The sequence below is a fragment of the Tupaia chinensis genome, unplaced genomic scaffold (assembly GCF_000334495.1).
Source record: "Tupaia chinensis unplaced genomic scaffold, TupChi_1.0 Scaffold146177_1, whole genome shotgun sequence".
NCBI classification, from domain to species: Eukaryota; Metazoa; Chordata; class Mammalia; order Scandentia; family Tupaiidae; genus Tupaia; species Tupaia belangeri.
Genome location: NW_006206032.1, coordinates 1,962,973 through 1,984,135, shown reverse-complemented (window position 1 = coordinate 1,984,135; position 21,163 = coordinate 1,962,973). Strand labels below are relative to the sequence as shown.

At 38.9% G+C, this 21,163-nt stretch overlaps 1 protein-coding gene across 1 annotated transcript in view; it reads left to right on the top strand.

The window, feature by feature from the left end:
• Nucleotides 1-21,163, top strand: part of BIRC6 (baculoviral IAP repeat containing 6) — a 266,821-nt gene that overhangs the window by 176,314 nt on the left and 69,344 nt on the right. Inside the window, exons 59-66 of the mRNA XM_006168813.3 lie at nucleotides 2,022-2,153; nucleotides 3,327-3,494; nucleotides 4,569-4,742; nucleotides 9,794-9,990; nucleotides 11,510-11,810; nucleotides 15,621-15,838; nucleotides 18,626-18,790; nucleotides 20,908-21,076. Coding sequence (XP_006168875.1) covers nucleotides 2,022-2,153; nucleotides 3,327-3,494; nucleotides 4,569-4,742; nucleotides 9,794-9,990; nucleotides 11,510-11,810; nucleotides 15,621-15,838; nucleotides 18,626-18,790; nucleotides 20,908-21,076 — 1,524 coding nt within the window. The remainder of the gene's footprint in view (nucleotides 1-2,021; nucleotides 2,154-3,326; nucleotides 3,495-4,568; nucleotides 4,743-9,793; nucleotides 9,991-11,509; nucleotides 11,811-15,620; nucleotides 15,839-18,625; nucleotides 18,791-20,907; nucleotides 21,077-21,163) is intronic.

The window sequence follows — 21,163 nt, the reverse complement described above, 5'->3', positions numbered from 1 at the left end:
CATGCACACGTGCCTGGCGTGAGTTTATGCCAGTGAGTCTGGAACTCGAACCATGGTTGACTACATGGGAGTCCAGCGACATAGCCATTACGCCAACTACTGGTCCCACTATTTTTAGATTCTTAAAAAACTATGATGTAGGTAGGCCAGCAGGTGGTGTGGTGGTTAAGGACACTGGATTCCCACACAGCCGATGGCAGTTCGAGTCCCACTTACTTTTTCACTTTCTCACTCGCCCCTCACTCCCCGTCCCTTTCTGGTCAAATTAAAGTAAATAAAATTTGAAAAAAAAACCCCAAAACTATGATTTATGCAGTATTTTGAAAGGTGCTTTCTTACCATCTTATTATCTCAACCTTTTTTAATATTATCAAATAATTTGGATTATAATGGTAAAACAATAGAGGGATAGAAAGAGAATACGTACCAGTCATATGTGGTTGAAAATATTTCTAATTACAAAACAGTTATTCTGGCTTTGAATTACTTAATGGCTAAATCAAATCATCATATGGCCACTCATTTACTTTATTATTTTTTTAAATGGCCTATTATATGTCAAAACAATGAAAGAAGCATCAATTCAGGTAGTAATAACTATCTATGAAAACCCTTAGTATTCATTCTTATTTTATGTTTTTAGATTTTTGCCATAGGGTGTGTGTGCTCAGAACAGAAAGAGAGAAAAAGTGAAAAATCATCCTCTGAGGAGATGGCCATGCCTCAGTCCCTTCTCTTTTATACTTTTCTCAGAATTTTGGGCATGTACACATACTTGCCTGGCATGTTTTTTTACTTTTCTTTTTTTTGGAGAGGTTTTTGCTATAGGGCGCGTGTGCTCACCAGATAGACTGAGACAGACAGAAAGTGAGAAATCACCCCCCCCAGGGGGGATGGTCACGCCGCAATCCCCTCTCCTCCATTCTCCTCTCGGGATCTTGGGCACGCACGCACACGCGCCTGGTGTGAGTTTTAAGCCACCGGGTCCGGGACGCGAACTGCAGTCGACCACATGGGAGTCCAGCGACATAGCCATTACGCTAACTGCTGGTCCCCCTGGCATGTTTTTTCAAGCCACTGTGTCTGAGATTTGAACTGTGAAGTTGGCCATGTGAGATCTAGTACCTTAACTACCACACCAGCTGGTGACCCTCTTAGTATTCTTTATTTTTTTTAAGGTTTTTGCCATCGGGTGCATGCTCTCACTGGAGAGAGTGTGTGTGAGAGGGAAAGTGAGAAATCACTCACCAGGGGGATTGGCCACATCTTAGTCTCCTCTCCTCTATCTTTTTGGGATTTTAGGCTCACACACGCATGTACCCAGTGTGATTTTCAAGCCAACAGGTCTGGAACTCAAACTGTGGTTTGCTCTTTGGGAGTTTGTCACCTTTACCATTTGCTGGCCCCTGGTATTTACTTGCAAAATGGTAGTGAAACACATTACTTTATTATCTAGCATATATATTTTATTCTTAAATAAAAATAACATGGCAGGAGTTCTCTATAAGAGAAATGCTTTTCTTCATGCTACCGTTAATAGTTTAAGTAGAAGTGCACATTGATGTTTTAGAGTGAGGCCTGAGCTTGAGTCCTGAAGTCCTATTTGCCAATTGCAGGTTGTATTAATAGCCATTTTAAGGCTGTTCACTCAAAATTAAATAATAATTTCTAAATGTCCACATCATGAACATCAAATTTGATACAGGATCAAGTATATTGTATTATGCCTAAAATGAAGCATATTTTTATGCTTATAGTTTTCCATCGCCCCTTGAAATAATATTATTGAAGTATCGAATATTTCCTAGGGATTGGAACTTAAATCCAGGCTAAAGAATTGTGACATCCCTTTCATTGATGCCAGCAAGGATCGACCATCATGCTTTGCCTTAACAACATTTCTTGTATTTGTGTCTGTTGCCTCAGTATTAGAGATAATATATCATTTCCTCAAATTGCTTACTGCTTCCCTCCTTAACAATTTGAAAAAACACTGTATTTTAGATAATGTTTTCTTACAGATACTCCAAGTATCACAGCTAAACTAATCAGTGAACAAAAAGATGACAAAGAAAAGAAAAACCATGAAGAGAAAGAAAAAGTTAAGGCGGAAAATGGATTTCAGGACAATTACAGTGTTGTTGTTGCTTCTGGTATGCTTTCTTTTTTTATAGTCCTGATATTGTTTGGGTTTTAATAAATAACAATTTATATTTTCCTGAACTTCATGTAATAAAATGTACTAAAAAGTAAACAGCTGACTTGTAATGATGTTTTAACAGTAGGTTTAAAGATACTAGAAATATATTATGCTTGATAGTCCAAAGCTTACTGTATTTCATCAGGTATTGGGCATGTCTGAGTAGTTTAAATACTCCAATTTTAAACATGATAGAGCACGCTGACTCCAGGTGAATTGTACCTTTTCAAGTCTACTAAGTGTTAAGGGATTTTTGTATAACCTTTTTTAAAACAAAACAAAACGAATATATATTCACCAGTTTCATATTACACTGTATTTATCAAGCAAAATTAGAAAAAAAGAGTTAAAATAATTGTCTGAGAAGTCAGTGTATGGTGGGAACCAGCAGTTAGCGTAATGGCTATGTCGCTGGACTCCCACGTAGTCGACCGCGGTTCGCGTCTCGGACCCGGTGGCTTAAAACTCACGCCGGGCGCGTGTGCGGGCATGCCCAAGATCCCGAGAGGAGAATGGAGGAGAAGGGATTGCGGCGTGACCATCCCCACTGGGGGGTGATTTCTCGCTTTCTGTCTCTATGTCTCTCTCCGTCTGTCTGGCGAGCGCACGCGCCCTATAGCGACAATCTCTCAAAAAAAAAAAAATCAGTGTATGGTATTAGGTTTAGAAAGAAGAAGAAAAATAGCAAGGACAACTGATAATTTGCAAAGGTTAATCCTTAACACAGGTGAGAGAAGTGAAGCTTAGAAGCGAGAACTCAGCATGTCTTGCTTTACTCTCAATTAAGAGACCTTTGTATTGGTGTAATGTATCTCAGAGAAAAATAAAGCATTCAAGATTTCTACACATACTTGTACAAAACTGCTTTCTATTGTGTGGGAGGTTATCTGTATCTCAGATATCGCAGTTAGCAATATTTTATACTTTCCTGGACGCTAGTTACAGATGCAAAGCCAAAATTATTTATAGTGCGTTATATATCAAATAGAATTAGGAGAGTAGATACTGGATTAGAATCAACTTTTTTTTTTGGCCTTAGCTAGGAGTGTATACTATTTTAGAAACACACTGTTACTTTATATTAGTGTGTTGGCTATATAAAATCTTACTGATTGTTTTCTTTTAGGACTAAAATCCCAATCTAAACGGGCTGTGTCCGCTACACCACCTCGTCCACCATCCAGGAGGGGGAGGACTATACCTGATAAAATAGGAAGTACTTCTTCAGGAGCAGAGACTGCCAACAAAATAATTACTGTTCCAGTGTTTCATCTGTTTCACAAACTCCTGGCAGGTAATAGTCACCTGAGTAAACATGAAAGAAATTTTAGTCTCAAACTATATAAATCAGATGTGTAATCTCCAGAATCACGTTTGGTCAGGTGCAGTTGATGAGACAAATGACTTGGTGAGACTTTCTCTATCCATTTTCTTTTTTTTTTTTTTGGGGGGGGAGAGGTTTTTGCTATAGGATGCGTGCGTTTGCCAGACAGACAGAGACAGAAAGCGAGAAATCACCCCCTGGGGGGATGGCCACTCCATAGTCCCTTCTCCTCCATTCTCCTCTTGGGATCTTGGGCACGCACGCATACGTGCCCAGCGTGAGTTTTAAGCCACCGGGTCCGGGACGCGAACCGTGGTCGACTACGTGGGAGTCCAGCGACATAGCTATTTTGCTAACTGCTGGTTCCCTGTATCCATTTTCTTTGAAGAGAATTGAGAGCAAATGGAGAGTAACTATTGCACATCCTTTTTAACAGTATCAAGTTAAAGTATGTTTCTATTTGACTTTCTTAAGTTTTCTGTCTGTATGCCATAAATTACTGATTAAATGTTTAGAGTTTGTGACAAGTTAATAGAGGAAGCCATGTGAAGCAAATTTTGTAGCAGTGGGTCTCACAGATATACTGTGGGTAGCGTGTTCTCAACTAAAACATTATTTGGTCAGTATGCTTTCCACTGGTAAAAGTCATCTCCTTTTTATTGTCATTTTATCAATATAGTCAAGTTGCCAACTAACTTTGAATGGGTTTCTCTTTTTAGCTTTATATTGCCCATTTTTATTATTTGGCCCTGCATGGGAAAAAAAAAAAATGGCCAACACCAGATTTATGGGAATGTTTGTTCTTTTCTTTGCTCATTCCTTTCTACTTTAATGAATACTTTCTATACATCTTATTATTCACATCAGAAATAAATTCGAATTTTGTAAATATTTAAATGGCCAATCATAACTCGTTTTCAGATTCATGTCAGCTCAAACTCTTGTTTGGAATTTAGTTAAAAAACAGTCTGTTTTTAGTAAATCAAACCAAGTAAACACCTCTCTCTTGGGATTACAGACTTAACTTAGTTTTGTAACTTTTAGGCCAGCCATTACCAGCTGAAATGACACTTGCCCAGCTTTTAACTCTCCTATATGACCGAAAACTTCCTCAAGGTTACCGCTCAATAGATCTGACTGTTAAACTGGGATCAAGAGTTATCACAGATCCAAGTCTGTCAAAAACAGATTCTTTCAAAAGACTACATCCTGAGAAAGGTATGTGTGTAATACTTCTTAAAATATTACAGTTCGTTATATGAGTAGATTAAGATTTCTATAACTAATAACTTAATTGAATTGTGTTTTTATTATATTGGCTTAACAAGATGTCATTTTTCCTTAAGACTGAGTTATTTTATTATTATTATTTTTTGGGAGAAAGATTTTTGCTATAGGATGTGTGCACTCAACAGAACGAGAGAGAGAGACAGACAGAAAGCAAGAAATTACTCCCCCCTCCCCCGGTGGGGGATGACCACGTCGCAGTCCCTTCTCCATTTTCCTCTCAGGATCTTGGGCATGCACAGACACACACCCAGTGTGAGTTTAAGCCACCAGGTCCAGGACTTGAACTGCGGTCAACTACATGGAAGTCCAGTGGCATAGCCATTACACCAACTGTTGGTCCCACGTTCATTCATTGTTTTTTTTTTTTTTATATAAAGTTTTATTTATTCCATAAATCAGATAAGCAGAGATAGAGAGAGACGGAGTATCCCCAACAGGGTCTTGATGCCATGATTCACTCTTACCTTTAGCCTGCCTGGATCATGAGTACATGCTTGCATGGTGTACTTAGAGAGGTCTCTGGCTTTGAGCTGGGGATCTTTCCATGTGAGTCTGCCTTGTAGAGCATTGTGTTTTACCCCCACACCACCATCCAACCCCACTAACATTATTTCTCTAAGAGCTATATAAATTGCTTGTCGTTTTCTTACATTTTTATTTTTTTACCTATATATTTCATTTAATATTTTTAGGTGTGTAATTTTTTACTGACTAATTTCTCAGATGGGGAACTAACATTTATGTTTCCCAGTTATTGACAAATTCTAGCTATCTTCAGTTTTTTATTACTGTAAATGGTAGATAATTAATGATTTTCATATTGTGAACATGGTTTTTTTTTTTTTTTTAAGAATTATTTATCTAATTTTATTTACTTGAAAAAGTTTGATATGAGAGAGAGAAAGAGAAAGTGAGAAAGCAAGCCAGTGGTCTGGGACATGAACTGTGATTGGCAATGTGGGATTCCAGTGCCCCAAACACCATTGGTATCAACTTTTTAATACTTTCTCATGATTAAAGTTTAATTTTGCTTAATAGCCTTTCATATTCTTCAGTAAATTTTAGTACTTTTTTTTTTTGCCAAATTTATCATCAGGATCATTTGTCTCTCCTTCTTTTAAAAAGATTATGCATCTGTCTGTCTGTCTTTCTGTTTGTCTGTCAGTCTGTCTGTCTGTCTAGCTATCTATTTATCTGACTTGCCAGTGGATTGGTGGTTAAGGTAGCTTCATCTCCTCAAGGCTAACTGCATGTTTGAGTCCCAGACCTGGTAGCTTGGAAAATATGCTGGGTATGTGTAAGTGTGTGCCTAAAATTCCAAAAGGAAGGAGAAATGGAGGAGAAGGGATTGCAATGTAGTCTTTCTCTCCCTCTCTTTCTCTGTGTTTCTCTAGTGAATGTGTGTACACTTTAGGACATTAAAAAATACATTTATCGTGTATTTACTGTTGAATAGGGTTTTTTTATTACATTTTTTTCTTTCTTTATTTACATTCATTCACTATACATCATTATAGCATATAAAATGAGATTTTTCCATTGAGAATACGCTGTATATTGGCTCAATCAAGCACATCAACATATGTGTTATTGTCAACAAATCATTTTCCATTTCTTGTTTTCTGTATATTTTGCCTTTTTTCCCATCCTTGATTCCCTATCTCACCCTCTGCCATCTCCCACCCTCCTCCCACACTGTGTCTGGTATCTATTGTTGCTTTCTATGCCTCCCCCATTTTATTGTTTCACTAAATATCTTAATAAATCTAAATATTTTCAATAGCAAGCACAGCTGATATGTACATATCCATGAACACAAGACTGACTTTAGGCATAAACCTCAGTGAATAGAATGAACATACTGTAAAGTAGCACCTAACTAGGGCTATATAGCTTAACTGCAGTCATCAAATAGGTATTTCTAGTGCCTTTTTTTTTCTTCTGAAATTTTTTTTTATTAATTTACATTCATTCCCTGAGCACCATCACAACATTCTAAATGTGGTTTCCCATCTAGAATATACTGCATAGTGGCTTAATAATGCATGTTATCATCCATAATATTCCATTTCTACTTTCATATATATGTTTTTTACCCCATGCTTCCCCATATTTGTTTAATACTTTTTTACCCTCTGCCCTATTCCACTCTCTTATTACACTATCTCTGCTGTCTACAGTTGTCTTCAATTCCTTTTCCCCCAACATTTCGTTGATCACACAATATCATAAGTAATCTAACTACTTTCAATAGCAAGATCAGCCGATGGTTTCAAGAAAAGCAGTTTTGAACTGGTAAGGATATTTCTTTGAAACTTAAAGCCTAGAAACAGGTTAGTATTCTGTTCAAATAGTCGGAACATGAATCTATTGATAGCTGAAGACAGGACAAAAGTCCTTAAAACCAGACAACAAAGCTTAGAAGAAAAGCAGCAATATTTTAGTCAAGTCGTAGAATACTGTTTCATCAGTTCAGTCTCATGTACTTAATCTTTCTTCTGTATCTGTTGAGGTTCGATGTTCCAGATTGAAATCTGGGATGTAATACTCAACTCCAGCTTTTGGCCCTACAATTAAGTTGCCCATTTTCTTAGTTTCTGAACTCTTATTTCTGTGTGTCTGCATTTAATTTTACTGACATAGCACTCCCTTAAGAACTTCTTGGAGATCCGGTCTGGTGCTGGTAAATTCTTTCAGGTTTTGTTTATCTGGGAAAGTTCGTGTCTTTTCTTCCCAAATGAACGATAACCTTGCTGGGTACAGAATTCTCGGTTGAAATTGCTTTTCCCTTAATACTTTGAATACATTTTCCCATTCTCTCCTCGCTCTCATTGTTTCCGATGAGAGGTCTGCCGTTAGTCTGATGGGATACCCTTTGTAGGTAACTTGCCTTTTTTCTCTTGCCAATCTTAGTATCTTGTCTTTGTGGTTTTGGTCAATCTGGCTATAATGTGTCTTGGAGAAGATCTTCTTGGGTTGATTCTATTTGGGGTCCTCTGTATTTCTTGGGTCTGAATCTTTGAGTGCCTCTCCAGGTTTGGAAAATTTTCTTGTAAGATTTCATGGAATAGATTATCAATGCCCTTATGAGTCTCTTCACCTTCTGGGATGCCTATTATCCGGATGTTTGGACGTTTGATGGTATCTAGTACTTCTCGCATATTATTCTCAAATTTTTGGGCCATTTTCTCAGTCTTCATGGTGGATTTTTCTAGGCCAGCAATTTTCTCTTCTACATTTGAGATTTTATTTTCTGTATGATCTAGTCTGCTTTTAATACTTTCAAGGGAGATTTTGACTTCTTATATTATAGCCTTCATCTCTAACAGTTCCATCTGATTCTTTTGTAAAGTGTGAAATTCCTCTTTTAGATCTAGCATGAATTTCCTCACCTCCTAGAACTCTTCAACTCCTTTCTCCCTTCTCTTCAGCATTTCCTTGTCTCTCTTCTCTTCCATCTCTGTAAGCTTTGCCATTATGAATGTTCTGAATTCTTTATCAGACATTTCCATGATTTCCATTGAACTGTGTGTATATAAAGAGGAGCTATCCTTTTCCCTTGTGGGAGAGGTATTTTCCTGCTTCCCCATATTTCTTGTGGTCCTGCAACGATTTCTAGTCATCTGGTGGATGGTCGGTTTCTTCCCAAACTTGGAAGTTCAATCACGTGAGTTTTGTATGCTGGAGGCCCAGTTATCAGTGGGACATCTTCATTTCTCCCCAGATGGCTAGATCGCAGGAGCCATGGAGCTGTCTGTCTCTTGAAGAAGGGCTGTTCATGCGAGTTTTGTATTCTGGAGGCCCAGTTATCAGTGGGACATCTTCCTTTCTCCCCAAATGGCTAGATCGCAGGAACCATGGAGCTGTCTCTTGAATAGGTTTTAATGTTTATTGATTATACTAATCATTTTGTTTTCCTTAGTAATTAAGAGTTAAACCATATTTTAAATATTTAATAGTTAAAAATATTTATTAGTCATTTAATATTTAAAGGTTAAACCGTAGTATTTTAACATTTCGTTTTTAGTGTCAGAATTCTTTGTCATTCAATTTTTCTTAATTGGATATTTTAGAGCATCTGTATGTATATTACTTGCTATGAATCTTTGTTGAGCAATTATTTTAATATAGAATATAACTTAGAACTATCCTGTAAGAGGTTATTACTTCTTAAACATTAATGTGCTTACAGATTACTTACAGAGCCATGTTGAAGTGCAGGTTCTTTAGTTTTTGTCATAGTTTCTGTGTTCTTGTCTTACAGAGACAGAAAGAGAGAAAGGATGAGAAATCATCCTCCAGGAGGCTGGCCATGTTGTAATCCTGTCTCTATTCTGCTCTGGAGATTTTGGGCACATATGCACATGTCTGTGGAGTGATTTTTAAGTCACTGTGTCTAAGACTAGAACCAGGGAGTTGGCTATGTGGGAACCAGCTGTCTTAACCTCTATATCACTCATTGGCCCAACGTACAGCTTCTTAATCAAAGGTCTGGGGTTAGACTTGATAGTCTGCATTTCTAAGAGCCTCCTAGGTGATACCTATTCTGTTTGTCCCTGAGCCATACTTTTGAGTTTAAGAATAGAGAAGGTGGTTTCAGAAGTTATTTAAATATCATTGTAGCATCTAGCTTTAATATAGTTATATCTGAATAACTGGTGTTGCATATTTTCAAGTATATTTCTTATGAGAGGTTGACACACACAGGCATTCCCACTAGGGCCTGCATGTTGTAGCTCATTCCCCCCTCTAATCTTCCCCAGTTAACTTGCACGTGTGTTCAGATACTTGCCACGTACAGGGAGGTCTTGCATGTGACCTAGGGACCTTCCCATGTGGTTACAAATGGTCCAACTGATGGTATTTATGCTTTTTCTGAGTAAAGATTAGAAAATAATACCTGTTCTTATAAATGAAAAAGATTTCTAAAAATAGATCTTTTCTTACGTATTCAATTATTTGTCATTTTTTTTTTCTAGACCATGGAGACCTACTTGGCAGTTGTCCAGAAGATGAGGCTCTCACTCCGAGTGATGAGTGCATGGATGGGATTTTGGATGAATCTTTACTTGAAACCTGTCCCATTCAATCACCATTACAAGTTTTTGCAGGAATGGGTGGACTGGCTCTCATTGCAGAAAGACTGCCTATGCTGTATCCAGAAGTAATTCAACAGGTAAGATAAGGCATGTAATTCAGTAAATCATTCCATAGCAAAGTGCTTCATTTTTGGGTGTTTGTTTTTTAATTTACATATATTAATCTTTCAGAAGTACTTTTTAGTTTATAGTCTTTGAGCATTATTTAATTTTTTTAACGCTAGTCTGTGCAGACCTTTGTGAGAATTAGTTGGGATTGGAGACATGTTGAAGACTGAACACAGGTCCCAAACTCATTCCATTGTAGCATTTATCTTGAATTCATATATATCACACCTAGCAGTCTCATTTCTATGCTTCATAAGGTTTTATATTATGGGTAGTTATGATAATCTAGATTCCTTTTTTCTTTTAGAGAATTATTTTATTTAACTGTATTTATTTGCTTATTTTAATTTGACCAGAGAGGACATAGAGTGAGAAAGAGAGAGAGAGAGATAAAGTGAGGAAGCAAACCACCAGGTCCAGGACTCAAACTACAGTCGGGCCATGTGGGAGTCCAGCACCCTTAACACCACACCACTTGCCGGTCCCAATAAAGTAGATTTCTTAAAACAACAGAAATTTATTCTTTTTTTTTGTTTGCTAGAAGGGGAGTGTATTTGCCAGAGAGAGAAGGAGGGAGAGAAGGTGGGAAACACCCTACGGGGGGATATGGTCACATAACAACCTTATGTCCATCTCTCCCTTCTTGCAGTAGTTTGGACATGTACACACTCAGACTAAGCGAGTTTTGAAAAGCTGTCGGGTCCTGGTCTTGACCCATGTATTTGTCCCTGTGGTATCCAGCCTCTTTAACCACATCACCACTTGGCCCTCAGAAATTTACTCAAACTATAACTTTAAAAACAAATTGTTTAGACGGGACCAGCAGTTAGTGTAATGGCTATGTCTCTGGACTCCCATGTAGTCGACCACGGTTCGCTTCCCGGACCCAGTGGCTTAAAATTCACGCCGTGTGTGTGTGTGTGCATGCCCAAGATGCCGAGAGGAGAATGGAGGAGAAGGGATTGCGGCATGGCCATCCCCCCCGGGGGGTGATTTCTCACTTTCTGTCTGGCGAGCGTACGTGCCCTATAGCGAAAAAACCTCTCAAGAAAAAACAAAAAACGAAAAACAAATTGTTTACGGGACGATTCTCCCTCTGAAGGCTCTAGGGAAGAATCTTTTTTCTTTCTTTTTTTTTTTGAGAGGTTTTTGTTACAGGGCACGTGCGCTCACTAGAAAGACAGAGAGACAGAAGGTGAGAAATCACCCCTGGGGGAATGGCCACGCTGCAATCCCTTCTCCTCCATTCTCCTCTCGGGATCTTGGGCATGCACGCACATGCGCCCGGTGTGAGTTTTAAGCCACCAGGTCCGGGACTCAAGCTGCAGTCAACTATGTGGGAATTCAGCGACATAGCTGTCACACCAACTGCTGGTCCCAGTACTTATATTCTTATATTTTAAAGACATCATTTGAAACCAAGTCTTTATGCTGATTCTGATGTTGCAATGTACAAATTGCCAAATGAGTACTTTATTCTTGCTGTAGGTTAGTGCTCCAGTTGTAACGTCTACGACCCAGGAAAAGCCAAAGGATAGCGATCAGTTTGAATGGGTGACCATTGAACAGTCGGGAGAATTAGTTTATGAAGCCCCAGAAACGATTGCAGCTGAACCTCCACCTATTAAGTCAGCAGTACAGACAATGTCTCCCATACCTGCCCATTCATTGGCTGCTTTTGGATTATTTCTTCGTCTTCCTGGCTATGCTGAAGTACTACTGAAAGAGAGAAAACATGCCCAGTGTCTTCTTCGATTGGTATTGGGAGTGACAGATGATGGAGAAGGAAGTAAGTGTTAAGTGTTTATTAATTACATTAATCTACATGTGCATAGTAGGATGTATAATTTATCCAGGTCAGTTCCCATTATTTATCATTTATTTCTTTTATATTCAAGCTATTAGATGATCTGTTGTTTTTGGCTGTTTATTTCAAGCATTAGATAAAATAAATACCAAAGAATTAACATTTTTATTCTTATATTAATTCAAAAAGTGTTTATTGTTTATTGGGTGCTTATAAAATTATTGGACATCATGGAAGGGATTTAGCATGCAGGGGTATTTCAATCTGTCCGCAAGTGGCTAATGTCTTCCAGTAATAGCAGTGAGGAATGTATAAACCTAGACTTAGCAAGTTACAAAATGCTTGATTCTACTTGAATAATTTATTATAGGGGCTAAGAGGTATTAGATTTTTTTTTTTTTTTAAATTTTGCCAGAGGGCATGTGTGCTATGGGGAAAGTGAGCAATCAAGAAAGCAACCTCCCCACGGGGCATGGTCATTCTGCAGTCCCTTCCCCATTTTTTCCACCTTTTGGAATTTTGGGCGTGTACACACGTACATGCCCAGCATGTTTTTCAAGCTACAGAGACTGAGACTCCAGCCATGAGACTGGCCATGGTAAGATCCAACCACTTTCGCCACCACACCAGGGACTGGCCCAGTGTTTGATTATTTAATTACTACGCAGCGATGTGAATGAAGTGGAATAGTTGTTTTTCATGGAGCCTTGAAGCATAGACTGGATTTAGGTAGGGATGAGTTATTTCAGAAAGAAGGAATACTTTGAACAGTGTTGGAAGATCTAGGTTTGATTTCTTCTTCTTCTTCTTCTTCTTCTTCTTCTTTTAAGAGACTTTTGCTATAGGGGACGTATGCTTGCTGAAGAGACAGAAATGAGAAATCACCTCTCAGGGGGTGGCCATGGCATAGTCCCTTCTCCTTTATTCTACTGTTGAGATTTTGGGCACATAGACACACATATGTGTCCAGCATGAGTTTCAAGGCTCTGGGTCTGGGACTCAAACCACGGTTGGCCTTGTGAAAGTTCAGAGACATAACCATTATACCACCTGCTAATCCCTAGATTTGATTATTAATAACAGTGAAGATTTATGAAAATATGTTAAGCTAAGTAGTCATGTGATGAAGAGAATAGTTTTTTTTTTTTTTTTTTTTTTTTAAAGTTCATTTATTTATTTGTTCCATCAGGGACAGAGACAAAAAGAGAGGGAGAGAGAGACTCTCCGAACAGGGTCCTCACACCACCATTTTCCCCCAGTTCCAGCTGGCCTGGATCATGGGCGTCAGTCTGTATGCCCACCAGCTTAGAGAAGTACTGGGATGCAGACCTGGATTTTCCTTATGTGGGCCACTGTGCCACCTCTTGGTCCTGAGAATTGTCTCTTTTTTCTTTCTTGGTCATAGGGCACATATACCCATGAAAGACAAACAGAGACAGAGAGAAAGTGAGAAATCAGCCCCCAGGAAATGGCCTAACTAAGATCCCCTTTATTCCTTTTTCCTACTGGGATTTTGGGCACCCACATGTGCCTGGTGTGATTTTTCAGTTTGCTAGCCAAGAAATACATTTTTAAGAAATTGGACATGTTAACAAATTTTAAATTAATGAGAACAGAATTAGGAAAGTAATATAGAATAATGATAGAAAGCTGTGGTTGATTATTTTTGTTGTATTTTATTTGTTATTTAATAAGAGAAAAGAGTGTTAGAATTGCCTAGCAAGTAGATTTTCATTTGATGTTACCTCCAATTGTTCACTCAATAACCATTATGTTAATATTAATTAGAAAATTAGCACTTTATGTTATTTAAAATTACATAGTTTTGATTAGAGTTGGTATTTTTCATGTCATTAAAAAAATATAGTATTGGAACCAGCAGATGGCATAATGGCTACATAGCTGGACTCCCACGTAGCCGACCGCAGTTCGAATCCTGGACTCGGTGGCTTAAACTCTCACCAGGCACATGTGCGTGTGTGCCCAAGATCCCAAGAGGAGAATGGAGGAGAAGGGATTGTGGCATGGCCATCCCTCCTGAGGGGAGTGGGTGATTTCTCACTTTCTGTCTCGCTGTCTCTCTCTGCCTTTCTCTGCCTTTCTGGTGAGTGCACATGCCCTATAGGAAAAACCTCTCCAAAAAGAAAAATACAGTATTCAACTCTATTCCATAATTTATTCTAATAAAGCTCTTTGAATTTATTTGTAGATTTTACAACTGAATTTGTTGAATATTCAAACTATATATTTTTAATCTTGTATTTTTGTAATGATAGAGTTCTTCATTAATGTTGACATTACATTATTTTTGTTGTAATTGTTACTAAATTATAAATTTTACTTACTAAATAGTCTTAGTTGTTTGGCTTTTTATGTAAATTATATATACATATTTTAGGAATTTTAAATTATTTGATCTGATTTTATTAATTTATTTTAAAATAATTATTATTATTGTTATTTTTTTCTTGGAGAGGTTTTTGCAATAGGGCGCGTGCACTCGCCAGATAGACAGAGAGAGAGAGACAGAGAGATAGAAAGTGAGAAATCACCCCCCAGGGGGGATGGCCACGCCGCAATCCCGTCTCCTCCATTCTCCTCTCGGGATCTTGGGCATGCATGCACACGCGCCCAGCGTGAGTTTTAAGCCACCGGGTCCAGGACTCGAACTGCGGTCGACTACATGGGAGTCCATTGACATAGCCATTACGCTAACTGCTGGTCCCAATAATGATTTTTTATTTACTTATTTTTAATTTGAAAGGGACAGAGAAAGAGAGAGAAAATAAGAAAGGAAGCTACTGGGTTCAGGACTTGAACCTTGGTTGTCCATGTGGGAGTCCTGCACCCTTAACCACTATGTCACCTGTTAGCCCTAATATGATTTTAAAAATTGAATTTAAAAATAATAAAAAAAAATGTGTTGGAAAATACATGTGCTTATCAGAGAGAGAGACAAAGAGACAGAAAGAGTGAGAAACAGACAGGAAGAGAGAAAGGGTGCCCCAAAGAGGCATGGTCAAGCTGCAGTCCCTTCTCCATCGCTCCATCCTGTTGAGATTTGGGGCACTCACACACATGTGCCCTGCATTTTCTCAAGCCATGGGGTCTGGATTTGAACAATGTGATCACGTTGTGGGATCTGGCTCCCTGAATCACCAGGTGGTGGAGCTGGCCTGATCTAATTTTTAAAATTTTAAGAGTCAGAGGGGTGATAGTCAGAGGGCATAATCTTAAATGGAAAAGGAAGAAAAATTTCATTTATGTCATTTCACACTATTTTTAGCTAATATATAGTGTATGTTTATTAAAAGGCATAATTATGATATCCTTTCTACTATAGTTTTCTCACCATTCATCTCTTTCTCTTTTTAATTTTTAAAATTTTTTATTTAACACTCCTTTCTGGCTAGACCTTAATAGAAAAACTACATTGTAAAATAATAACAACAACAACAACAACAACAACAATTTTACTTGTTCATTATCTGTTCATGGTTGAAACTTCCAAGCAACAATGCCTTTTTTTGTGTGTGTGTGTGGTTAGGTTTTAGTTGAAATTCTTGTGTTATTTGGATACAATGTCTGCATACTTACAAAACACTCCAAAAGGAAGTCTCAGATATTTTTCTAGTACTGTTTGTTAATAATTTTTAAGATATCAATATTCTATTTGTGGTATTTGGGTTCTATAATAAATTAAATGTATTATTATTAATTTGTGATTTTGTATGTAGTTCCTTATTGTGTTTTCATCTTTTAATTTTGAGTCCTCTTCTCTTTTCAATCTAGGTCATATTCTGCAATCTCCATCTGCCAACGTGCTTCCCACTCTTCCTTTCCATGTCCTGCGTAGCTTATTCAGCAGTACACCTTTGACAACTGACGATGGTGTTCTTCTAAGGCGAATGGCATTAGAAATTGGAGCACTACACCTCATTCTTGTCTGTCTGTCTGCTCTGAGCCACCATGCTCCACGAGTTCCAAACTCTAGCCTCAATCAAACAGAGGTAGGTTTGATTTTAATTCTTTAGATTGTTAAAAATCAAAAATATTTTAAAAGAATCATATTATTTAACTTTATATTTCTAAAGAATTATTTCATTTATTTTAATTTGATCAGAGAGTGACAGAGGGAGCTGGGTTGCGGGGGGAGTGAGAAAATAAGCTGCCAGCTCCAGGACATGAACTGTGGTCAGCCATGTGGGTGTCCAACGCCCTTGACCACCACGCCACCTACTGGCCCCAACTTTATCAATTATTATTTTTATTTTCCAGTTTGATAGAGAGAGAGAGAGAAAGTGAGAAAGTAAGCCACCGGGCCCGGCACTCGAACTGCAGTTGGCCTTTCGGGAGTCCAGCATCTTTAACCACTATACCCGTTGGCCCACAATTGTTTTTTATTTGGCGGGGGGGAGAGTTTTGCTGTAGGGTGTGTGTTCTTACTGGAGAGACAGAGACAGAGACACAGAAAGCAAGAAATTACCCCCCAACCCCTCCTGGGCATTGGCTGTGCAGCAGTCCTTTCTCCTACTTTTTCCTCTTGGGATTCTGGGCTCTCATGCACATGTGCCCAGCATGAGTTTTAAGCTGCCGGGTCCGGGACTCCAACTGCAGTCAACTACGTGGAAGTCCAGTGATTCAACCATTATGCCATCTGCTGGTCACTCAAAAACATTTTTTTTAAGAGATTTTTGTCTTAGGATGTGTGAGCTCTTTGGGGAGAGAGAGATAGATATAGAGACAGGGACAGTGAGAGAAAGTGAGAAAACACCAGCGGGGAGAATGGCCACTGCACAATTCCCTCTCCTTTATTCTCCTCCCGCGATTTTGGGCATGCACTCAGGACTGACATGATTTTCAAGCCACCGGGACTGGGATTCGAGCCATGAATAGCTATATCTGAGTCCAGTGACATAACCACTATGCCATCTGTTGGCCCCTGAAAAATGAAATTTAATTTATGGAATACAGAATAACATTTTTTCCTAAGTAATTAACATTTGAGAGATTTGAGTGCTCTTTTTTTTTTTTTTTTTTTTTTTTTTTTTTTTTTTCTTTAAGGGGGTTTTTTTTTATTTTTGCTATAGGGCACATGTGCTTGACAGAGAGACAGAGAGAGACAGTGAGACAGAAAGTGAGAAATCACCCCCTAGAGGGATGGCATGCCACAGTCCTCTCTCCTGCATTCTTCTCCCAGGATCTTGGGCACGCACACACATGCGCCTGGCGAGAGTTTTAAATTGCCCGTTAGGGACTCAGAATATTGTCGAGCATGTGGGAGTCCAGCAACATAACCATTATGCCATCTGCTCGTCCCTGAGTACTCCTTTTTTATGTGTAGAGCAAAGGATATTTAGAAAAGAAACTATAAATTAATGTTGTTCGGTTCTTGGCTTTTTTGTGAAACCACGTATCAACCAACCAACTTGAAAAACAGGAAAGATTTAAGAGCTTCCCTATTTTCCAAGATATACTGAATTTTTACTGTGGTCCTTCTTCTTTTCCCTTATTTTATTTTTATTTTTTATTTTATTTATTTATTTTTTATTTTTTGGAGAGGTTTTCACTATAGGGCGCGTGCGCTCGCCAGACAGACAGACAGAGACATAGAGACAGAAAGCGAGAAATCACCCCCCGGGGGGGGAGTTGTAAGCCACCGGGTCCGGGACGCGAACCGCGGTCAACTATGTGGGAGTCCAGCGACATAGCCATTATGCTAACTGCTGGTTCCCCTTCTTTTCCCTTATTAAGCTTTAGAAAAAGTATTATTGAATAGGAGGCTTGAGCCAGTGCAGTGACGATAAGGAAAACAAGAAAAAGAAAAACCCCTCCTTATATCTATATAATTTGATCGTGTTTATAGAAAACACAAAAGTATATGGTATGAGTGAATTTAGTGAGGATACAATATACAGGGTCAGTATAAAAAAATCAATTATTTTTATATACCAGCCAGAAAGCGAGATCTTGGGATCTTGGGCACACACGCACATGCGCCTGGCGTGAGTTTAAGTGACCAGGTCCAGGTCTTGAACCACAGTCGACTATGTGGGAGTCCAGCGACATAGCCATTACGCCAACAGCTTGTTCCTCTTTTTTTTTTTTTTAAGTTTATTTATTTTCTGAGAGATAAAGGAAGAGACTCAGATACCTTCAATTAAGCTTTCATGCTGTAATCCTTTCCTGAGTTCTGTAGCCAACCAGGAATATGTTTCATGCCACCCTCTTCCCCAGTCCCTGTAGCCAGCCAGGATCACATTTCTGAACACCTACCCTTGGGTGTGCTGTGCTTGTTCAGATAGACCTGGGACGGCAAAATGTAATTTTCTCATGTGGCTGCAGCACTGTACAGCAGTTCCCCTGTTGCCTGTACCACATTGTGCACCAAAATGAGGCTTCAAAATATATCTTTTAGAGTAGCACCACAAATAGCATAATGTTTTTGAAGTTCATCTATATAGCATGCATTACTCCGTCCTTTTTCATGACTGCATAAAACTCCTTGTACATATTTATTTCTTTATCCACTGGTGGACATTTGGGCTACTGCCACCTTTTGGCTGTTTCAAATAGTGTTTCTGTGAATGTGTATGTACACATACCAGTTTTTATTTCTTTTGGAGAGATTCATATATGTATGTACATTTGCACAATTCATGTGTCACATAGTAATTCCATGTTTGGTTTAAATTGTTTTCCATAGTAGCCGAACTGCTTTACATTCCTAGCGGTAAATATTTTAAAAAATAAATACAACAAAATAGAAATGAATTTTTATTTTTCGTTGTTATAAGCCGCAGGTGTCAAGCTCTCATAACCCAGCATCAACAGAAGAACAGCAGCTGTATTGGGCCAAAGGGACTGGCTTTGGCACGGGTTCTACAGCTTCTGGATGGGATGTGGAGCAAGCCTTAACTAAACAGAGGTTGGAAGAGGAGCATGTGACCTGTCTTCTTCAGGTATATTTGTTAAGTTGAGATTGTCTGTCATAATAGTTAGATTTTTGTTTGCATTTGTATTGTTTTTTAAAATATTGCTGACTTATCCAGCTTATCATCAGCTACTTAAGCTCATTTCTGTTCCCCATTTCCAATATATTCTAAGATACCACCGAATAAGATTGCTCTTCCCTGCTTGTAACTAAATTTCTTCCCTTTCTATTACCTGCTTTACTGGAATGAAAGAAGGAAGGACCAAGTTATCCAGTAACTGGGAGATAGTCCATATTTGCCTCCTAGTCTTTCTCATCTTAAATGTGTTGTATCTGGACTCTTGTTGTATCTGGACTCTTTTTAAAGAATTCTTTCTTTAGTTTTATTTATTATTTGCCATAGAGCATATGTGGTTACTAGAGAGAAGGAGAGAGAAAGGTGCCAGGTCTGGGAGTCAGACTGTGGTTGGCCATGGAGAACAGCACCTTAAACACCACCACACCTGCTGGCCCCTCTGGATTCTTCTTCTTCTTTTTTATTTTTTCTTTTTAATTATCTATTGAATTTTATTTATTCATTCATTTATTTTATTTTGGCCAGAGAGAGACACAGAGAGAGAGAGAGATGGAAAGTGAGAAAGCAAGCCACCAGATCCAGGACTTGAACCGTGGTCGGCCATGTGGAAGTATCCAGCACCTTACCCACTATGCCACCTGCTGGTCTCCTTCTTCGTTTTCTTTTTAAAGAGAGATTTTTGCTATACGGTGCATGTACTCACCAGGGAGACAGAGAAAGAGAGATAGAAAGTGAGAAATCACTCCCTGGGGAGTACAGCTACACACCAATCCCTTCTCCATTCTCCTCTTGGGATTTTGGGCATGCACACACAAATACCCAGTGTGAGTATTAAGCTGCCAGGTGGTCAACTATGTGGGAGTCTAGGGATATAACCATTACACTATCTTCTGGTCCCAGCCCTGGACTGTTTAAAAAAAAAAATGACCCGTGTGTTCACATTTTTGTTATTCATGCTGTTCTACAATGTTTCTGGTATCAGGTAAGTTGAACAATATGGGAAGTTTTTCTACCACAGAAATGAGAAGGGCAGGTTCATAAAGCAAAGATTAGCCATAGTTTCTGTGTCAACTAATTAAGCTTGGTCAAATCATTGAGCAGTATCTTCAACAGTCATAGAATGATATCTTTATTATAATATAAAGTCCTTTGATTCCATCACCCTTAAAGTGTGAACTATATCTATTCATTTGTATTTTAGTATAAATAAAACTAGACTTCTGGGACCAGCAGTTGGCATAATAGCTATATCGCTGGACTCCCATGTAGTCGACTGTGGTTCACATCCTGGACCTGGTACGTGTGCGTGCTTAAAACTCACGCCGGGTACGTGTGCGTGTGTGCCCAAGATCCCGAGAGGAGAATGGAGGAGAAGGGATTGCGGCATGGCCATCCCCCCTGGAGGGTGATTTCTTGCTTTCTGTCTCTCTGTCTCTCTCTGTCTTTCTGGCGAGCGCACGTACCCTATAGCAAACCCCCCCCCCCAAAATAATAAAAAATGACTTCTGTAATGTTTTTAAGTTTGTGTTCTTAGATGGATTGCTTCTGTGCAGTCATACATAACACCCTTTGTTAGCAACGCTCTCAAGCAGATTCTTACTTGAAAATTTCAACCAAAAATATTTTATTTTCAATAAATGTACTATGGGGAACCAGCAGTTAGCATAATGGCTATGTCGCTGGACTCCCACGTAGTCGACCGGGGTTCGCGTCCCAGACCTGGTGGCTTAAAACTCATGCTGGGCGCATGTGCGTGCGTGCCCAAGATCCCGAGAGGAGAATGGAGGAGAAGGGATTGCAGCATGACCGTCCCCCCTGGGGGGTGATTTCTCGCTTTCTGTCTCTATGTCTCTCTCTGTCTGTCTGGCGAGCGCATGCGCCCTATAGTGAAAACCTCTCCAATAAATAAATAAATGAATGAATGAATGAATGAATGAATGAATGTACTATGAACATTGAGTAGGAAATATGTACTCTTAGAAATCACATAGTGTGTCTAACCTAAAGTGTAAGCTTTTAAAGCATGTAAAGCTGAAATCTAACTTAATTTCAACAATGTTTATTTTCAGGTTCTGGCCAGTTACATAAATCCTATGAGTGGTGCAGTAAATGGAGAAGCTCCGTCATCTCACGAGAGTCAAGGGCAGAACAGCAATGCCCTTCCTTCTGTCCTTCTTGAGCTCCTCAGTCAGTCCTGCCTCATCCCAGCCATGTCATCTTATCTACGAAATGATTCAGGTAAATCATTTGAGGAATGATTTGTCCTTTGAAATAGGTTTTTTTTTTTTTTTTTTTTTTTTGAGAGTTTTTCTCTGTGGGGCCGGG